The sequence below is a fragment of the Dasypus novemcinctus genome, chromosome 9 (assembly GCF_030445035.2).
Source record: "Dasypus novemcinctus isolate mDasNov1 chromosome 9, mDasNov1.1.hap2, whole genome shotgun sequence".
Lineage (NCBI taxonomy): Eukaryota > Metazoa > Chordata > Mammalia > Cingulata > Dasypodidae > Dasypus > Dasypus novemcinctus.
The window spans coordinates 59,870,238-59,886,912 of NC_080681.1; the positions used below are offsets into that span (position 1 = coordinate 59,870,238).

General features: G+C 38.5%; 1 protein-coding gene across 3 annotated transcripts in view; it reads right to left on the minus strand.

The window, feature by feature from the left end:
• The window catches only part of LRRC7 (leucine rich repeat containing 7), a 641,808-nt gene extending 626,314 nt beyond the window's left edge, over positions 1 to 15,494 (minus strand). For 2 of the 3 annotated variants that reach the window (XM_071217384.1, XM_071217383.1), the window contains exon 1: positions 14,174 to 15,494. Coding sequence is in view for 1 of the 3 variants with exons in the window: in XM_071217382.1 (XP_071073483.1) it covers positions 14,174 to 14,175 (2 nt within the window). In the remaining 2 variants the exon portion in view is untranslated. The remainder of the gene's footprint in view (positions 1 to 14,173) is intronic. The other variant, XM_071217382.1, reaches the window with a different exon arrangement.
• Between the last annotated feature and the right edge of the window lie 1,181 nt (positions 15,495 to 16,675).

Sequence of the window (16,675 nt, forward strand, 5' to 3'; positions counted from 1 at the left end):
ACTAGGTAGAATATGCAAATTTATAGAAACAGAAAGTAGATAACAAGTTACCAGGGTGGAAAAGGAGGGAAAAAGGAGTGTTAATGTATAATGTGCATAGAGTTTCTATTTGGAGTGATGTAAAGTTCTGTTGTAGATTGTGAGTGTGATTAATCCCACTGAATTGTATCCTAAGGAGTGGATGAGATGGGAGAGTTGATGCTGTATGTAAGTTTTTATAATTTAAAAAAAGAGAATACAAGATTAAAGAGATAATAGTAACTAAAGGCAATGAGCAATCTCAGACTAGATCTAATAATGGAGGAGAAAATTCCCAAAAGGACAGTATTGGGACATACGAAAATATTGAATATGGACTCTAAGCTTCATATCAATGTTAAATTTCTTTAAATTGATAACTATACTTAAGGTGATAATATAAGTAAATATCCTTGTTCTTGGGGAAAATTTCCTTGTGTTAAGTGTTCAAGGAGCATGGTATACAACCTACTCTCAAATATTTAAGAAATAGCTTAAGAGAGATGTAGAGACAGAGATAGAGATAGAGATAGAGATAGAGATAGAGATAGAGATAGAGATAGAGATAGAGATAGAGAGGAAAGGGGAGTGAGGGAGGAGGGTGGGAGGTGGCCAACAGTAAAAGTTGCAGGAACTGGGTATCTGAGCGTATACTGGAGTCCTTTGTGAGGGGATTATATTATTTTTACAACTATTCTGTAAGTTTGAAATTATTTCAAAATAAAAAGTAAAAAAAAAAGTGAAGGATGAGACCCAGGGCACTCACTATTAGTAGTAGCTGCTACTACCTTCAGTGAAAGTCCACTTGAAGGTATTTATGTTGAGGGGGCAACACTATTGTTCAAATTTCAATGCTAAAAATATTGCACAATAGGTAGATAGAGATTTGGAAAGTTTAGGAGCTACTAATGGCATCACTGAGTCATTATACCAAGTTGAATGCTTATGCATTCATTCCCTTACCATACATCCCTGGAGGAGGAGTCCACTTTCCTGTTGCATTATTAGGCTTGGTTATGTCACTTGCTTTGGCCAATAGAATATGAATGGACATGACATAAATTTGTCATGTGTTTACAGAAGCTTTCATTGAAATTGAGTGGGCCAGTTTGGCCTCTTGCTCCTGCCCTCTACCAGGAAAACAACACAGCCCAGAAAGGGGCTACTCCTTCAACTTGGATCCTGAAGTAAGAAGACATGGTGAAAAGAGATGAGCAGAGTTGTTACTATCCAACCTATTTGTGAGTAAGAAATAAATATTTTGGTTGTAAGCTGCTGAGATGTTTTAAGATGGTTAATTACCACTGCAAAAAGCTAACTGGAAGAATGGGTAAAATAACTTTCTTACTTTGTTAAGTTACCAATTGTTGATTCAACAGAAAACGTTCCCAACTGATGTATCCATAATATGTACATAAATAAAGGATGATCAATTTACTTATGTTTGCATACTCTGGACAACTATTTGCATATTTAACTGACAGAACTCAGAACCAGGAAATTTTGAAGGGGAAGGGCTCCAGGAAAGGGACTGCACGCGGAAGAACTTGCAAATGTGAGTAGTCTTGCCCAGATAAATCCACAATATGGAAGTCTGGGTAGCTACGAGAATATAAGAGACTAAGATGTGCTTGAAATTGGTCACTTAACCTCTACAAATGCCTAATACCCTTCTTCTGGCCTCAGGAAACAATTTACAAGGACTAAGAATGTTTCTTCCAAAGTGTAAAGGATGATAGAAAAAGATGGAAGAAACTAGTACTCAGAAAGAATGGGCAAGCATTCATGTTTTCTTTTTGCGCAAAAGGATACTTAAAAGAAAACTAAGATAGCAATATAAAGTGAGGTAATCTAAGGCATACCCAATTATCATTCATTTTAAAATATTTTTCCTTAGAAAAAGACTACAGTTATTTTCACCACAAAAAATATACAATACAGTGCCAGTAATTTTCACATAGGAGTATGTATTTAATTTTTCTGACTTGAGGTTCTGATTCATGTGTCTTCAATAAATTGGCCAGTTATTCAGTTTTTTTCATGTAAGTATAAATATTGTAATTATACTTGAATAGATTAGTTCCCTTTCTAGGATTCCCCAGTTAATAAATTGTACTTACATATATCCAGTTGCCCATGCCAGAAATCTGGGAATCATCCTGATATCACACTTTTTCTCACTAATCTCCTCCCATAATCAATTCAACAATGGATCCCATACGTTCTACAAAGCATTTCTCATTTCCCTCCATCTCTTTCTATTTTCACTACTAAAACTCTAGCCAAAATACCTTAACCTCTTATACAAACTATTGTAAACGTTATCCTAATTTGTGAAATTTACCTCCACCCTGGCCTTCTTCTAATCATTTCTGAACATAGTAACCCAGGCGATCATTTTGAAATGTCCATTAGTTTATTCTGCTTTTATGTTTAAAAATGTTTAAGGACTTTCTGTATTGGTTTGAGTCTTTTGTGAACCCCAGAAATTAATTTTCTTAAGATAACCCACTCCTGTGCAAGTGAACATATTGTATGTGGGACATTTTGGTTAGATTCAGTTAAGGGCTCTTTTGATTAAGTCACTTTTGATTAGACTGTTTCAGTTAAGGGCCTTTGATTAGATAGTAGGACCCAGGGTAAGTCCTAATCCTCTTACTGGAGTCCCTTTTAAAAGAAGGGCTGAAAGCAGAGGCACACAGAAAGAAATGGCAGAGACAGAGGTGAACCCAAAAGCTGACATCAACAGAATACAAAGGCTGAGAAAAAGCCATTTTAGCCCAAAGCTGAAAGAGACAAGCAAGGTCTAGAGGAGAAGGAACAGATGATCCCTGTTCGTGATTGCACACAGCTAAGCCTGGAGAGAAAGTGAGTAGACCAGTTGCCATTTTGCCTTGCCATGTGGCAGGAATCCAGAATTGCCAGCAGCCACCTTTTGGTGAGACAGCATCTCTGATGATGCCTTGATTTGGACATTTTAATAGCCTCAGAACTGTAAGCTTTTAACCTAATAAATTCCCATTATAAAAGACAACCCATTTGTGATATATAATACTGGCAGGCTTTTGCAAACTAAGACACTTTCCATAGGATATAGGATAAAATTTTTAAATTATTAGCTGCAGGACAAAATTCTTAAATTATTAATCTGGTCAGTAGGTCCTTAAATGATCTGGCTCATGCCTGTCCCGTATTTTGACAATCTCCCACTGCTCCCTAATATCCATCTACACTGGCCTCTTTCTAATCACAGTGCACCCCATTGCACCATCCTCTCCTAACTAGAGCTTCTGCATATGCTATTTACCCTGCCAGGAATTCTCTTGCCCCTCACTTTGCCTGGCTAACTCCTATCCCCTTAGATGTTTTATTTAAATGTCAGTTCATCAGAGAGGCTACCTCTCCTTCTCAGTCCCTCATTACATTCATTATATTACATTATCTTAGTCTTTCCCTTCTTAATTCTTACCATAATCTATAATTATATATTCCCTGGAATGGTTGTTTATTTAAAGTCTGTCCCCCCATTAGACTAAACTTCATGAAGAGAAGTGCCACATATGTATTTAGTCTTGCCTAACAGAGGGCCCAGCACATTGTAAGAGCTCAATAAAATATTTAGAATGAATTAATGCATACATGAACTTGATTGAAATTTATCAAAACTGAGGAAACGTTCTTATGGATATGACATTTTTAATTATAAAAATTGTCCCAACAATGTGCAGAATGAGAAAATATATATCACCTTAGTTTCACTGATCTTTGCAAATCCGAGGAGTTGCTATTCAGTTGTACAAGAACACCAGCATAGTTCATAGACTTCTGATATAATGATATACATACACACAAAAAAATGACTTATAGAGAAAGTCAAAGAGCTTAAAATCAATAAAATTTTCTAAAGTAGATTGATCTTTATATCCTATACATAATAGCTTTGTTAATTATTATAATTTCAATCAGTCACAAAATACACCATGTTTTTACAATAAGATCTAAATAAGAGGCATGTTCATAAAACATTCTTGTAGTTGTGTCATGAAAAATTGGACATGAGGACTCTACTTTCACTAGAATTTCACTCTACCTCTCTAATGCAATGAATATGAGAGAACAGGAAGGCTAGGTTATGCTACAGTAACAACTCCCCAAATCTTAACAGAACAGTTTATATCTGCTTATACATGTTCAATATATTTGTGCAGGGGATACTTTACTTATTTTAGGTGTTCAGAAACTGCTTCCATAATTACTACATCAAAGGAAGAGCCAATAATGCCCTAGCTCATAAATATTTCTACTAAGAAAAGACACTGCTCAGTTTAGTTCCTATTGCATTGGCCAAAGCAGATCACATGCCCATTCCAAACTTCAGAGAGGATCTGGGAAGTACATCTTATCATTCATTCATTGATTCATTCAATAAGCATGTTATCTGTACTAGACTGTGAGCTAGTTTGCTAGGGATAAGAAAAATTGAATGCTTTCCTTTTCCCATATATGTGCTGGTGCAGGAGACAGCCATTTAAACAAATAATTAAACAAAAAGCTAGGGATGAAAGGCCCACATATTGAAAAGACCAACTTAAAGTGGTATTTGTGTGATATCACAAAATTTGAAGCTTTAATCATTACAAAAAAAGATATCATAGTGAAACTGAGGAACTTCAGGTTTCATTATACTATATTCATATTCAATATACTTTTCATTCAACTAAGCACCCAAAAAGAATTTAGCAACCTATTAGTAACCTTTTCTCAGCTTAAGGGTAAATTTCTCATGGGACTCAAATCAAGAAGGAAAGAATACAAAACCCTTTGAACAGTTTTGGTTGCCTTCATTTTCAATGTATATAAGAACTATTATAAGGATTTCTATAATATGGGTCTATTCATCTATAACTCTTGGCTGCCAATAAAATGGTGCTATCTTCTATACTAAAATTATTCTATCTTAGCCATTGTCAAAATAATCATATTAAAAACACTGAGACATTTGAAACAAGAAAATATTCATCTATAATCCCAGAACACAAATATAACTTTCTTTTTTCTACATTCCTATCTATTCCTCATAGAAGATCTTACACGAATATTCTACCAGTAAAAGGAGGAGGTTAAAAACATAGTCCTTTTTAAAAATTATGGACACCGTCACATATGCCAAGAAGTGATGTACCAGTGAGCTTTGGGGCCATCTTGGTCTCATGCAGGGTTAAGGGAATTGGCAATTGCAAGTCTAATAATACTAATAGAGAGTGGCTTAGATGTTATTCAGTTAGCAGTCACCATTACACCATGTCTTTGGGGTTGAATTAACTTTGATTAGTAAAAGGCAGAGAAAATATATGCCTTGCCAATTGCTACAGAAAAAGAGCCTTGGCCTGGCTCAGGGAGTGTATTGAGAGTAGGATACTTAAAGAGTATATATATACATTTATATTTAAGGAAAGCAGACCTTAAACACAATATATACAAACCTTGCCCTAACTTTTTTACTCACCAGCATATTTTAGATTTTAAGGCCAATGTATTCTCAATTACCTACTGTCTTCTTAGTTTCACTAATATAAGATATTTTCATAAATAAACATGTACTTCATCTCAATATAGAACATGAACCTGTTTATCCATTTATGAACTATTAATAAAGTTTATCTTCCTATGATTTTTATATAGAAAATAAACATACAGAGGAATTCTAGTAGCTTCTTCCTTTATCAAAGTACAAAAATTCATCAGCTTTTGCATCTTCCTTCCCAGGACCTCTTTTTCATATCACACTTTGCAGTCTACTGTGTTTGAGTTTCAGTGACTAGCTTTTTTTGTCTGCAGGAAGCAAACATTAGATATATCAAGGTAGAAAAAGCAAGTTAAGCAAGCAAACAAACACAAAACACCCTTCCTCTTTATATCACATGTTTAGGTAGCATATCATTAAATAAAATGAGATATTTTGAGAGATAGAACAGGCATTAGATAGAGCAAATTTAAACCCGGACTAGTCCAGGCAACATCTTGTCTTATCTTTAACACCTAGCTTTAAGGCATTCAGATTTTGTCATGTAATATGGTGTATGTGGGGTGGATTATATTCACAGATACAGAAATACGTTCCGTTCTATCACACCCACGAGTCCCAGAACAACACACTGAAAGCCAGCATGAATAAGAATCATTCTACCAATGAAAAGCATAACTAATATGCTGATATATAAGGCACTAATTTAGTTATCATGGTTTTTCTTTGATTTTAAACGTTTTTGCTATACTAAAAATTTTAACCTCCTTTTTCAGGAGGATTACTGGATGTGGCTATATAGGTATATCTTGTTTTAATCAATATTTTACTTGAAAATATTTCTATATTTCATTGTTTATAAGCTGAATATAAATTTTAAGAGACTTGCATCATAATTTGAAAAATGCTTTATAATTTTTGTTAATATATTTTTGGTTATAAAACGTCTTGCCTTTAGGTTCCCAGTAATCAAAGCTTCTCTATAAAGAGGACTCAGAATTTTAGCATCAGAAAACATATTGAGAAACATTGTTTTCAAATTTGTCTCATGAAAGGAGAACATAAAAGTCTTAACAGATCTATAAAAAGATATTTAGCAGTAGGATGGAACTTAGTATTTATAAAGGCGTTTGAAAATGTAATTATGAAATGAAAAAAGTCACAGAAATGAGTCTGTTTCACAGTTCCAGTTGTATTATATATCATGATCCTGATTATATTATTCTCCTAATCAATATTTCATGCAATATTTTATAGAAAGGCCTGATGTTGCTTTAAATTATTCTTTTTTTTGGTGAGAAAACTCATTGTTTGGTCCTAGTGAAATTAACAAATTTAAAAGAGAATTATTTGAAAGGAATCAAACATTCATTTATTATAATTATAAATTAAGATAAATATACATTTAACTAGCATTACACTAAAATGATCAATAATTTAAAAGTGCATCTTAATTTTCATTAAAAAGCATCCAGTATCTTAAATTGGAACACTTCAATATTGGTGGAAATTCCATATTTTAAAAATAAAGATATGCTTTTAAAAATAGAATACTTAATAGATATTAAATTTCTAGAATAGATACTGCCTAGACAGTCAAATCAAAGTGCAAAGATGAGGCAATTTTCAAAAAATCTAAGGCCAAAATTCAGGCCAAAAATGAAATGAAAAAAATATTTATTTTTGATGGTGTCAAGCCTTTTCGAATGTCTACATTAAATTTGTTTATAAAGGTTCCTTTCCCTCTTTCACTTTGCTCAGTAATGAAGTACTCCAGTGGTTCCAAGGATGTGGTTTTACTAGCTAGCCTAAGTTCAGAGCCAAGAGATCTGGTTCTATTCCTACTTCCACCACTAACAGCTGTGTGATCTTGGACGAGAAAGAAAACTTAGCTGGACCTCCATTTCCTCTTTTGCAAAATGAGACCTTCAAGATTTTAGGTGTGTGTGTGAGCTGTGGAAGAGAATGCATACAGTCATGTGCATGTGCATGTGCATGTGTGTGTATGTACTTTGAACTAGAACAGTTGCAGTTGTATATGTATGTGTGTGTTGTAGCCAATATTCCACTATAGGCTATTACCCAAAGGACGCCGCTAATGCTAAAATTTAACATTCACTTGAAGTTTAAATAGATATTTGATTTAATTACAATAGCTTTAATAACTGTCTTAAGAAATTAATCACACTTGGAATAGGGAAGAAAATTTTTTCATGTCTCAAATTACACTGACTCAGAATAACACTGGACATTAAATGGAGAATATTCAGTGTGATAGGAGTACTTAACATGTTGGTGGTAAGAGCAACAATAAGTGCAATAGATGCAGACCACTTAAGTAGTTACTACTCAAGAACTCTATTTACAAGTTTTTATTATGCTGTGTGTCACATTAATTCTTTGAATTCAGCTGGCACATTTTTACTTTGTGCCCATTATTCACCTTTTTAATGCAACAAATATAATACTTAGTCACTATCTCAATAAGGTTCATTTCTTGTCTTTCTTCTCATTATCAAATACTTCAATAATTCAGCCATCCAGTCATCAAATATTTTGCCTCTACAGAAAAATATCTGTATCTCCTTCAATATAACATAAAAGCCCTGAATCCTTTTCTAAGTAAATTGAATCAAACAGGTCCTTTTCAACTGTTTCTCCCAACTTTTTCACTGCTAGCTGTTTTTCACAGTACCACCTTTTCTTTCTCCCCATGAAAACCTGATAATACTTACACTAGCAGTACATTTACCTTTTGTTTTAAAGCCAGCTACTCCTTTTCTTTCACTGAAATCTATCACTTCTCACTTGTTCTCATACTACTTTGTGACACTTGAATGTCACAAAATTTAATTCTCTCCATCTGAGCACAAATACAAACATACAGTTTACACATATTATATAGTCCCCTTGTTCTTCACTTAACAAATTTCTATATACTCACTTAGGCACAGTTTAATTAGCTTCTAACTTCAAATGTGATTTCAAGAGCCACATGTAGAACAAAAAAACCCTCATGTAACTGAAGAAACTATACAAGAAGGCAGTAAATGTATTCTTTAAACAATGTAAGCAGTTACTCCCTTGTTAAAATATTTAAACAGACCATGTCAATGCTAGGTATTGAAATATAAGTTTCACTACTTCACCCCTGGTAACTGTTATTGCTCTTGTGTATACTAAAGTAAAATAATATATCCATATAGATTTTAACTAATTTATTAAACACTGAACAAAGTAATGAAGATTAGTATACTTAGGAAATCCCTTGAGCTATTAAATTTATTTAATTTTCCATGTGCTTTTGAGTGACTTTTTAAAAATTATGGTTAATAATTAAATAGCATATATGACACCTCTCCAGAGATGTATTTATAAAACGTATTATCATAGTTTCAAAATAGGCATGACAACCTATTGACTCAAAAATTGTTTTAGTGAAGACTTCCTTAATGTATTTTTGTATGACATATTCTGATAGCTTATTAAATGCTTCTGTTATGAATGAATTATACCAGGAAAATAAGTACTAATATCTTTTGTACCAATATTAAGTAATGAATACAAAAGGTAATATGTTGCATTGCTGCCCAACATGTACATCACTTGAAATACTGGTTCAAAATATAAATTTTCTTGTATTCAATTGGAAATAGTGTTATGATTCAAAGATTTCAGTCAATTAACAAACAACAATTTATGCCTGGTAAGGAGTGAGCATGGTATGAAGCAAAAGATATAGGAGCCAAATCTGTGTTTAAGTCTTGACTCCATCAACTTCAAACTATATGATATGAATGTGTCACTTGCTATCCTTGAAACTCAATTTTCTAATCATTAAAATGGTGAGAGTAATGCATCTTACAGGATAATTTGGAAGTAAAGCATCCAACTCACAGTAGGTATGTAGGAACTGGTAGCTGTTATTATAACCATGATTACATTCTAGATCCTGTGGTAAGGGAAGCAAAATGACAAGAGATGGTTCCTGCTCATAAGAGTGCAAACATTTATGAGCATATTTCCAAGACAGGAAATAAGGACATTTCTCCATTTAAATGTCATGCTTTTAAAAAATACTAACACATCACTATGTGAGTTAGTGTGTGTGTGTCAGTGCACATGCACTGACACACACACACGCATTTACTAAATTTAGACCAAAGTTTGTTTCACTTGTCTTCTAAAATGGCCAACTACTTTTCATGTACTGCTTTGTCTTATTCTTTTCTATATTCCAGAATAATAAATTAGCAATTACTACTCTCTCTCTTTTATAGCTTTACAAGAGGTTGAATCATCTTACCTAAGATGGCAAATTACTTCAGAAAGATCAAAGGCATTCTTACTCCTCTTTCACTATTCCAGGATTCATTAGAATATTTCCTATAAATGCATAAATATTTCTAATAATTCAAACCCAATTCACAGAACATGGCTAAAGACATCATAAAGGAAAAATATGATTGATATGAGGTCATCATCCTCCAAATATTGCTGATTTATATTGCCACTTGTAATTTTGAGTTTTTGTTAACAATTCATGATTCAGCATTTTGACACCTGTGAAACCTATTTATGCATCTCCTTTCTGGTTTTTTGTTTTCCAAAATTAGAATATACTTGCTACACTCTAATATCCAATTTGTATTTTAATATTAAAAACTTTTATAGCTAAAGCATTGAGAAAACCCTCTACTGATGTGGCCCCTAGGTTAAAGTGATTCTCAGTGAAAACGTCAGGGTTCCTACAAGATCCAAGGATCCAATGTGTTTTTCCTTGGAGATATGAATTACTTAATGGTCATTGGGCTTGGCACAAACTAGAGGTATGCTCTGTATCACAGATTTGAATTAACAATTCTTCCAAAGTCTTCTTGAAAGTCCACATGCAACAAAATACCCCAACTATGGCATGGTTGTCATAATCACTGTACCCAATGAACAGTACATATTACCTAAATGAAGGATTTCCCCCAAGAAATGTATGAAATCATTCATGTGAAGAAAGCAAATATAATAAGCATCCAGTTAGGATGTAAAATAATCCAGGTAGTATTTTATGAATAGTTGGAGTCTTTGTATACTCTGTTAATTTGTATATGGAATGAAATTATAATATCATTGAATGTGTGAGTCATCATTATTTTGAGGGCACAGTCATTCAGGAAAAAAAATATAGTGTCAATATGTGTAAGTTTGATATATCAATTACAAAGTAACTTATTCTCAATGTTCATCAAAAGGTGAATGGATAAACAAATTGTAGTACATGCATACAACGGAATAGCATTCAGTCATGAAAAGGAGGGAGTACTGATCCTGTTACAATGGGGATAAACCTCAAAAACATTATGAGAAATTAAAGAAGCCAGGCACAAAAGGTCATATATTGTATGATTTAATTTATATGAAATATCTAGAATATAGGTAAATCCATTGTCACAGAAAGCAGATTATATTTAGGAAAGCAGACTATGTTTGCCAGGGCCTAGGGAGAGGGGAAAAATGGGGAGTAGCTACTTAATAGGTATAAGGTTTTCTTTTGGGATGATGAAAATATTCTGCAACCAGATAGAAAAGTGGTGGTTGCACAACATTGTGAATGTACAAAATGTCATTTAACTGTTCAGTTTTAAACTGTTGATTTTATATTATGTGAATGTCACCTCAATAAATATAAGTTTTCAAGTTTTCAATTGTTCTAAAAGTGTACATTTTAAGTAATGACTAAATAGACCAGGTTTTTTGTCAAGTATAACCATGTATTCAAGTATTACTTTGAACTAAAAATAAGAGAGATCTAAGAAATAGCCTTGAGATCTGACATTATGGTGATAATATACTTATATAATGATTTTTATAATTAATATTAACTTATCATCTCAAAAATTTAAAATCCAAAACAAAATAAGACACAGACAAAACCACTTCTGTATTTTCTAGAGAAAAATGAAAAGCTTATAAAAGAAAGGGGGATGAGAATTGAACTAATAAAATTTAATTCCAGTCTAAAGCAGTGCAAAAAAATCTGAATAAATCGTGACTTCTTTAATTGGACTAGGTTTGCCTTTCTTTAAGGAGTTGTTTCTAATTCTGAAGCTGCATATGTGCAGGCACACGTGATGTAGAATGTAGGGGTTGCCATGGTAAGTACACATCTTTTCTTGAACAGCCAAGTTTAAAAAAAAAATGCATAAAGAACACTCACCTCATATGATACCATGGAAATTGACTCTGCTTTCCCTACCACAAAATGTAAGATGCAATGCAGCATAGGGCAGAAATAGCCCACATTTTAAAACTTCAGCTTATTAAGATGGTTTATAAACTGTGACGTGAACAGTGGGTGAAAAAAAGAAAAACTACAAGTCAGCTAACACTACTTGAACATTAGGTTTGGACAAGGTTCTGCCTCCATTGAACTGCCATATCATCAGACTTCAGGACATTCCACAGGCCTGAGACACCTCTCCAGGAGGCCAATGATGAATATCACTAAACATAACCCCCAATAACTTATTTCCTCTGACTCTTATTTTGAAGGAAAAATGAAATTATTCCTATATCCCTACTTTCTCATTCTCTCCCAGGTTTCATCATTGGTTTCCAAGAAGCGGTGACTTGACTTTGTTACACTGCTTTCTGCAAAAAGAGCTAACGATGGTTCACTTTGAGTCCGGGAAGCCAGCTTTAATGAAGCCTCCCTGGATGGAGGCGTGACACTTGGGCTGGTGAAATCTGTTGCTAATAGCAGCAGGTTCTGAGGAGCTGGAGAACCCACGCGTGCATGGACTGGAAAACTTTTTCACCGCCTCTCCCAGGGGAATACCGCATTTTAAACAGAGGTCTGAATAGGGAGGTTGGGGGCGGCGGTGAAAGAAAAAATGACAGAGGAGATTACAAGCCCTTTGCAGATATTTACCTGGGTTTCTCTTCCCACTATTCTCGCCTCCGGCAAACTTTATTAATTTTTTCTCTTACAAGAGGAGGATTTAAGCAATCTGGATGCCGAGCATCTCATAGGCTCAGCCTGGAACAAAGAAAAATCGACTTCCTAATACCGTATCTCTCCTCAGGTTGGAAAGATCACGTGTCCTGCTTTCGCCGGAATGCACTCTCCTCGCCCACGCTATATAATCTCTATGTCCTTAGAAATTTGGCCCGGCTGAAAATATGCTCAAAACATATACAGGTATACACATTTACGGGCTGATCCAGTTATCACTGCAGGTAAACTGGATGTTTTGAAAAGTGTACTGAGAAAGTAACCGAAAAGAGCAGGTAGAGGACTTGTGTCTCACTGATCGCCCCTTTTCTGAGTCCTTTTGAGGGATAGCTGCTGTGAAAGGAACGTAGGAGTCGCATATGGTTTCCTTCTCAAGCCAATTCCCAGGAGTTGTCAAAGTGACCCTTTCCCTTCTCTGCCGTGCGCTGGGCTCTCTGGCACAGCCCGCTTGCTTTATGACTTGTTGGGGAGAAGAAAGCGAGGGACAAGAGAGCGGAGGCGGGTCCTTTATTCAGCTCAGATGGCCAAGAAGTATTGTAAGGAAGCAATTTTGCAGGCATCTCGGTTGTTATGAAGGCACGCTATTTTTAAAAGCATTCTGTAGAGCCCCCACTCCCACCTCCGTTCTCGACTGCAAGCATAAAGACTAGAGACCTCCGGTGGCCAATCTAATGGTCTGTGAGCCAGGGTGCCATGATTACCGTATTGCTAATGTGCTTCCCTCCCTCATTCCACGTAGGACCTGAAACGCGTCCTGCATCTTTAATGACTCAGAGAGGAGGACGCAAGATGCTGAAGGGAGCCCAGCGCTGGGGTTGGGATCTAGGTTCACCAGCTTCGCGGTGCAACACAAAGGAACTGTGTGGGCATGAGTTGTCTAGCTTAGGGGGCGGAGGCATCGTTCTCCCTGACTCCCAGTAAAAGCTTTCACTCCATCGCTCCCCCAGTTCTTTCTGCCCTCCAGTTTTTCATGCTTCTCGGTCCCCTCTATCTCCCCAAACCCCACCCTTTCTCTTGATTCCACAATGACATAAAGATTTTCTAAATATATTTTTCGAGCAAATAGACATCAAGCACGTAATGTAATACCTTCCAATATAAAGGGACAAGTGCGACCTGCCACAAGTGTGAGGAGTTTTCGTGCGTGTGTGTGTCACGATCAAACAATCGCTTCATCCCTGAGACACCACCGGGAATGGGGGAAGCTGACTGGAGATACTCAAGATAATAAAGAGGAGCTAAGGCGCTAAGCCTAACCTTAGCCCCACAAACGGTCCCGGCAACAACGTCCAACACCAGCCTTCACCTTCCTTTTCGCAGTATGTAACCCTTTAGGGTCTCCTCCCAGCCCAGGCCACTCGGCGTTCCCATGCACCCACCCAACTGGCACCCCATTTCTGAACGCCCCGCAACCTACCGACCACATCACTGCCACCTCCGCCGGCAACCGAGCCAGGAGCTCCCAGCGAGCGCGGGAGCCTCCCACCCTAACCACCCACCCACCTCCCCACCCCCGTCCCAATCGACCGTTCGGGTCCCACACCTCGCCTACCATCGCCGCGGCAGAAGGCGGCGAGGCCCCCGCAGTCCCCTCGGCCATGGAGCGAGGGTGTACTACTCACATCGCAGGCGGGAGAAACTGCCCATGTGGTTCTGGAGAGCGTGAGTCGTGCAGCTGCCAAAGGTTATTCCTTAAAGTATTCGGGCGTCCGCAGTGAAGTAGGCGCGAGGGTCCTCAAAGGAGGAGGGCGGAGGAGGAGGAAGACGAAGAGGAGGGGAATGAGAGGATTCCAAGGCAGGTGCCACGTTAGACCACGATGCCGGTGCCCTTCAGATGGACGACTGGAGAGGTTCCCGCCAGGAATGGCCAAGGGAAAGCCCGAAGCGCCAGCGGGGGAAGCAGGAGCGCCCTCCACTCCCCAGCCTCCTCTTGCCCTGCGCGCTGCGCTTAGCGACCGCAGCGGCAGCGGCGGCGGCGGTGGCAGAGGCGCAGCTTCCTCCCCACCCCCAGAAGGCTCCACAGACAATAAATCCTGGGCGGAGAAGAGAAGAGCAGGAAAGGCGAATCGTGCACCCAACTCCGAGCCTCCCTTTGCCCGCTGCCGAGACACTGCGGTACGAGGATCCCCGTGGGCCGGGGCGCGGCGGGCAGCTCGGAGCAAACGTGCGCTTTCGCGGCTGCAGGCGGCCGCGTTGGCCTGAGTGGGCGGCCGCAGGTCCCGCGGACGAGAACCCACTGCTTAGGGGCTGGGTTTCAGTGGCTTCAAGCCCGGGGTTCGCCCGGACTGGGGATCTCCTCAGTACACTGGCTCGGCGCACAGGTGCCGGTATTGGTAGGCGAGGAGGCGCTGCTCCAGGCTCTTGGCTGTGTCTCCCGTTCTCCCCGCCCCCTCTTTTTTTTCCCACCCTCTTTTCCGACGACACCAGCTGCAGCTGCTTCAAAGTGTGAAAAATGTCAAGGAGATTTTCCAGCGACAGAAGCGGGTGACCACGTCGACAACCCTCAGCCCTTTTTTGAGATCTTCGCCCGCCCCTCTGACCTCTACTAGGGCTCCCCCAAATTGTGAGAAGAAAATCCCAGTCAGGCCAAGAATTGAAAATGCTCGCCTTCTCCCTGCTCCTTCACAGGCTGCTTCTAGAGACCGGGAGGCTAGGCCGAGCTCTCTGGGTTCCTCCTGTCGCCAGCTGTGCGCGAAGCAAGTGGCACGAGGCACCGCGCCGGGCAGCGCGCGGCAGTGGCTCCTCTAGCTCCAGGAGGGGCGGGGTAGAGCTCCGGGTGTGCGGCGCGGCGTCCTGCAGCGCCGGCAACTCGGCGACCCGAGCGGCTCTGCGCCTCCGCGCCTTCCTGCGCGCCCCTGAGCCTCCCTGCGCGCCCCTGCACCCGCACCAGCTCAGTGACGCTGAGCTCGTGGTTCCGCAGGCTGCTGCTCCTGCTATCTCAGCAAAGAGGCGACCAGGAGCGCCTGCTTGGGGTTTCCTCCCCCGCCCGCCTTTCCTGCTGCAGGTTGTTGGCTGCCAAGGAGAACAATCTGTGGTTGTGGGTCGGGTTGCTTCACATCAGACACGGAAGCTACCTTTGTCTGGTCTCAGGTTCCCATCTCCTTATTCTGGGGCCAGGATTGCTGCCCTGGGAGTGCCCAACAAGAGAAGGGGTTTCCCAACTTCCCTTCATGTATTCACCGCCCCTCTTCCCTTTAGGAGCAAGCATACTCTCACACACATCTCCACCCTCGTATATTCTCTCACGTAAGGGCACACAGAGACACTTTCTCCTCACACACTCCGTTTTAAACTCTCATAAGCAGTGTGGGTTTTGTAAAAATATATACTGATGAAATGGAATTATTTTAGTACTAAATCTAGACTTCTCTTTTATTCTTTAAGCACATCTAGTGAATTCCCCTTGAAAAACTGATTTATTCTATTATTTATACATTATCCTGGAATTATTCTTTATTGGGAAAATAGGCTATTGGTTTTTTGTTTCTTCATTCTGAGAGAGGAGTCTTCTCTTTAGCTCTATAAATGGTCAATGGAGTCAAACTGTTCATGGCTTTCAATTGCCACTCCCAGATAAAAGAAGGCCCACAGGTTAATTTTTAAAATGTACTTGCTCATGTTCTTAGATTTGGAATGTTATAGTCTTCAAGGTCGAAAATCATCTTTCCTGGCTGCTGGGATTTTCTAGGAAGAGACTTTAGAAACTGACACCTCATTTATAGAATACCAAGGAAAAGGAGGATTATTTCCCACTTTATCTGAGCCATGAAAGTAGACCTACTTCGGTGAACATTTTAGTATCTCATATAATTTGTACAGGGGAGGGAAAAGGAGTGACGGTATGTTTTTAAAAGCCAGACCAATTGTATAAAGTGTTGTAAAACTTACAATAAGGAAAGCTTTCTGAAAAGGCAATGAGGTGAAAAAAATTGCTAAAAGGACACAATTTGGAATTGATCTCAACTGAACTCCAGTTTTCTCCTACAATTTTGTTCTTATGAACATTTTGCCACATCTCAAAGTCCCAGCTGATGACCACTGCAATGCATTCCACAGTGACATGGAAATTTTTAGGAGTGATTGAAAATCTACTTTTAAAAAAACTAAGTTGGACAATAATAACA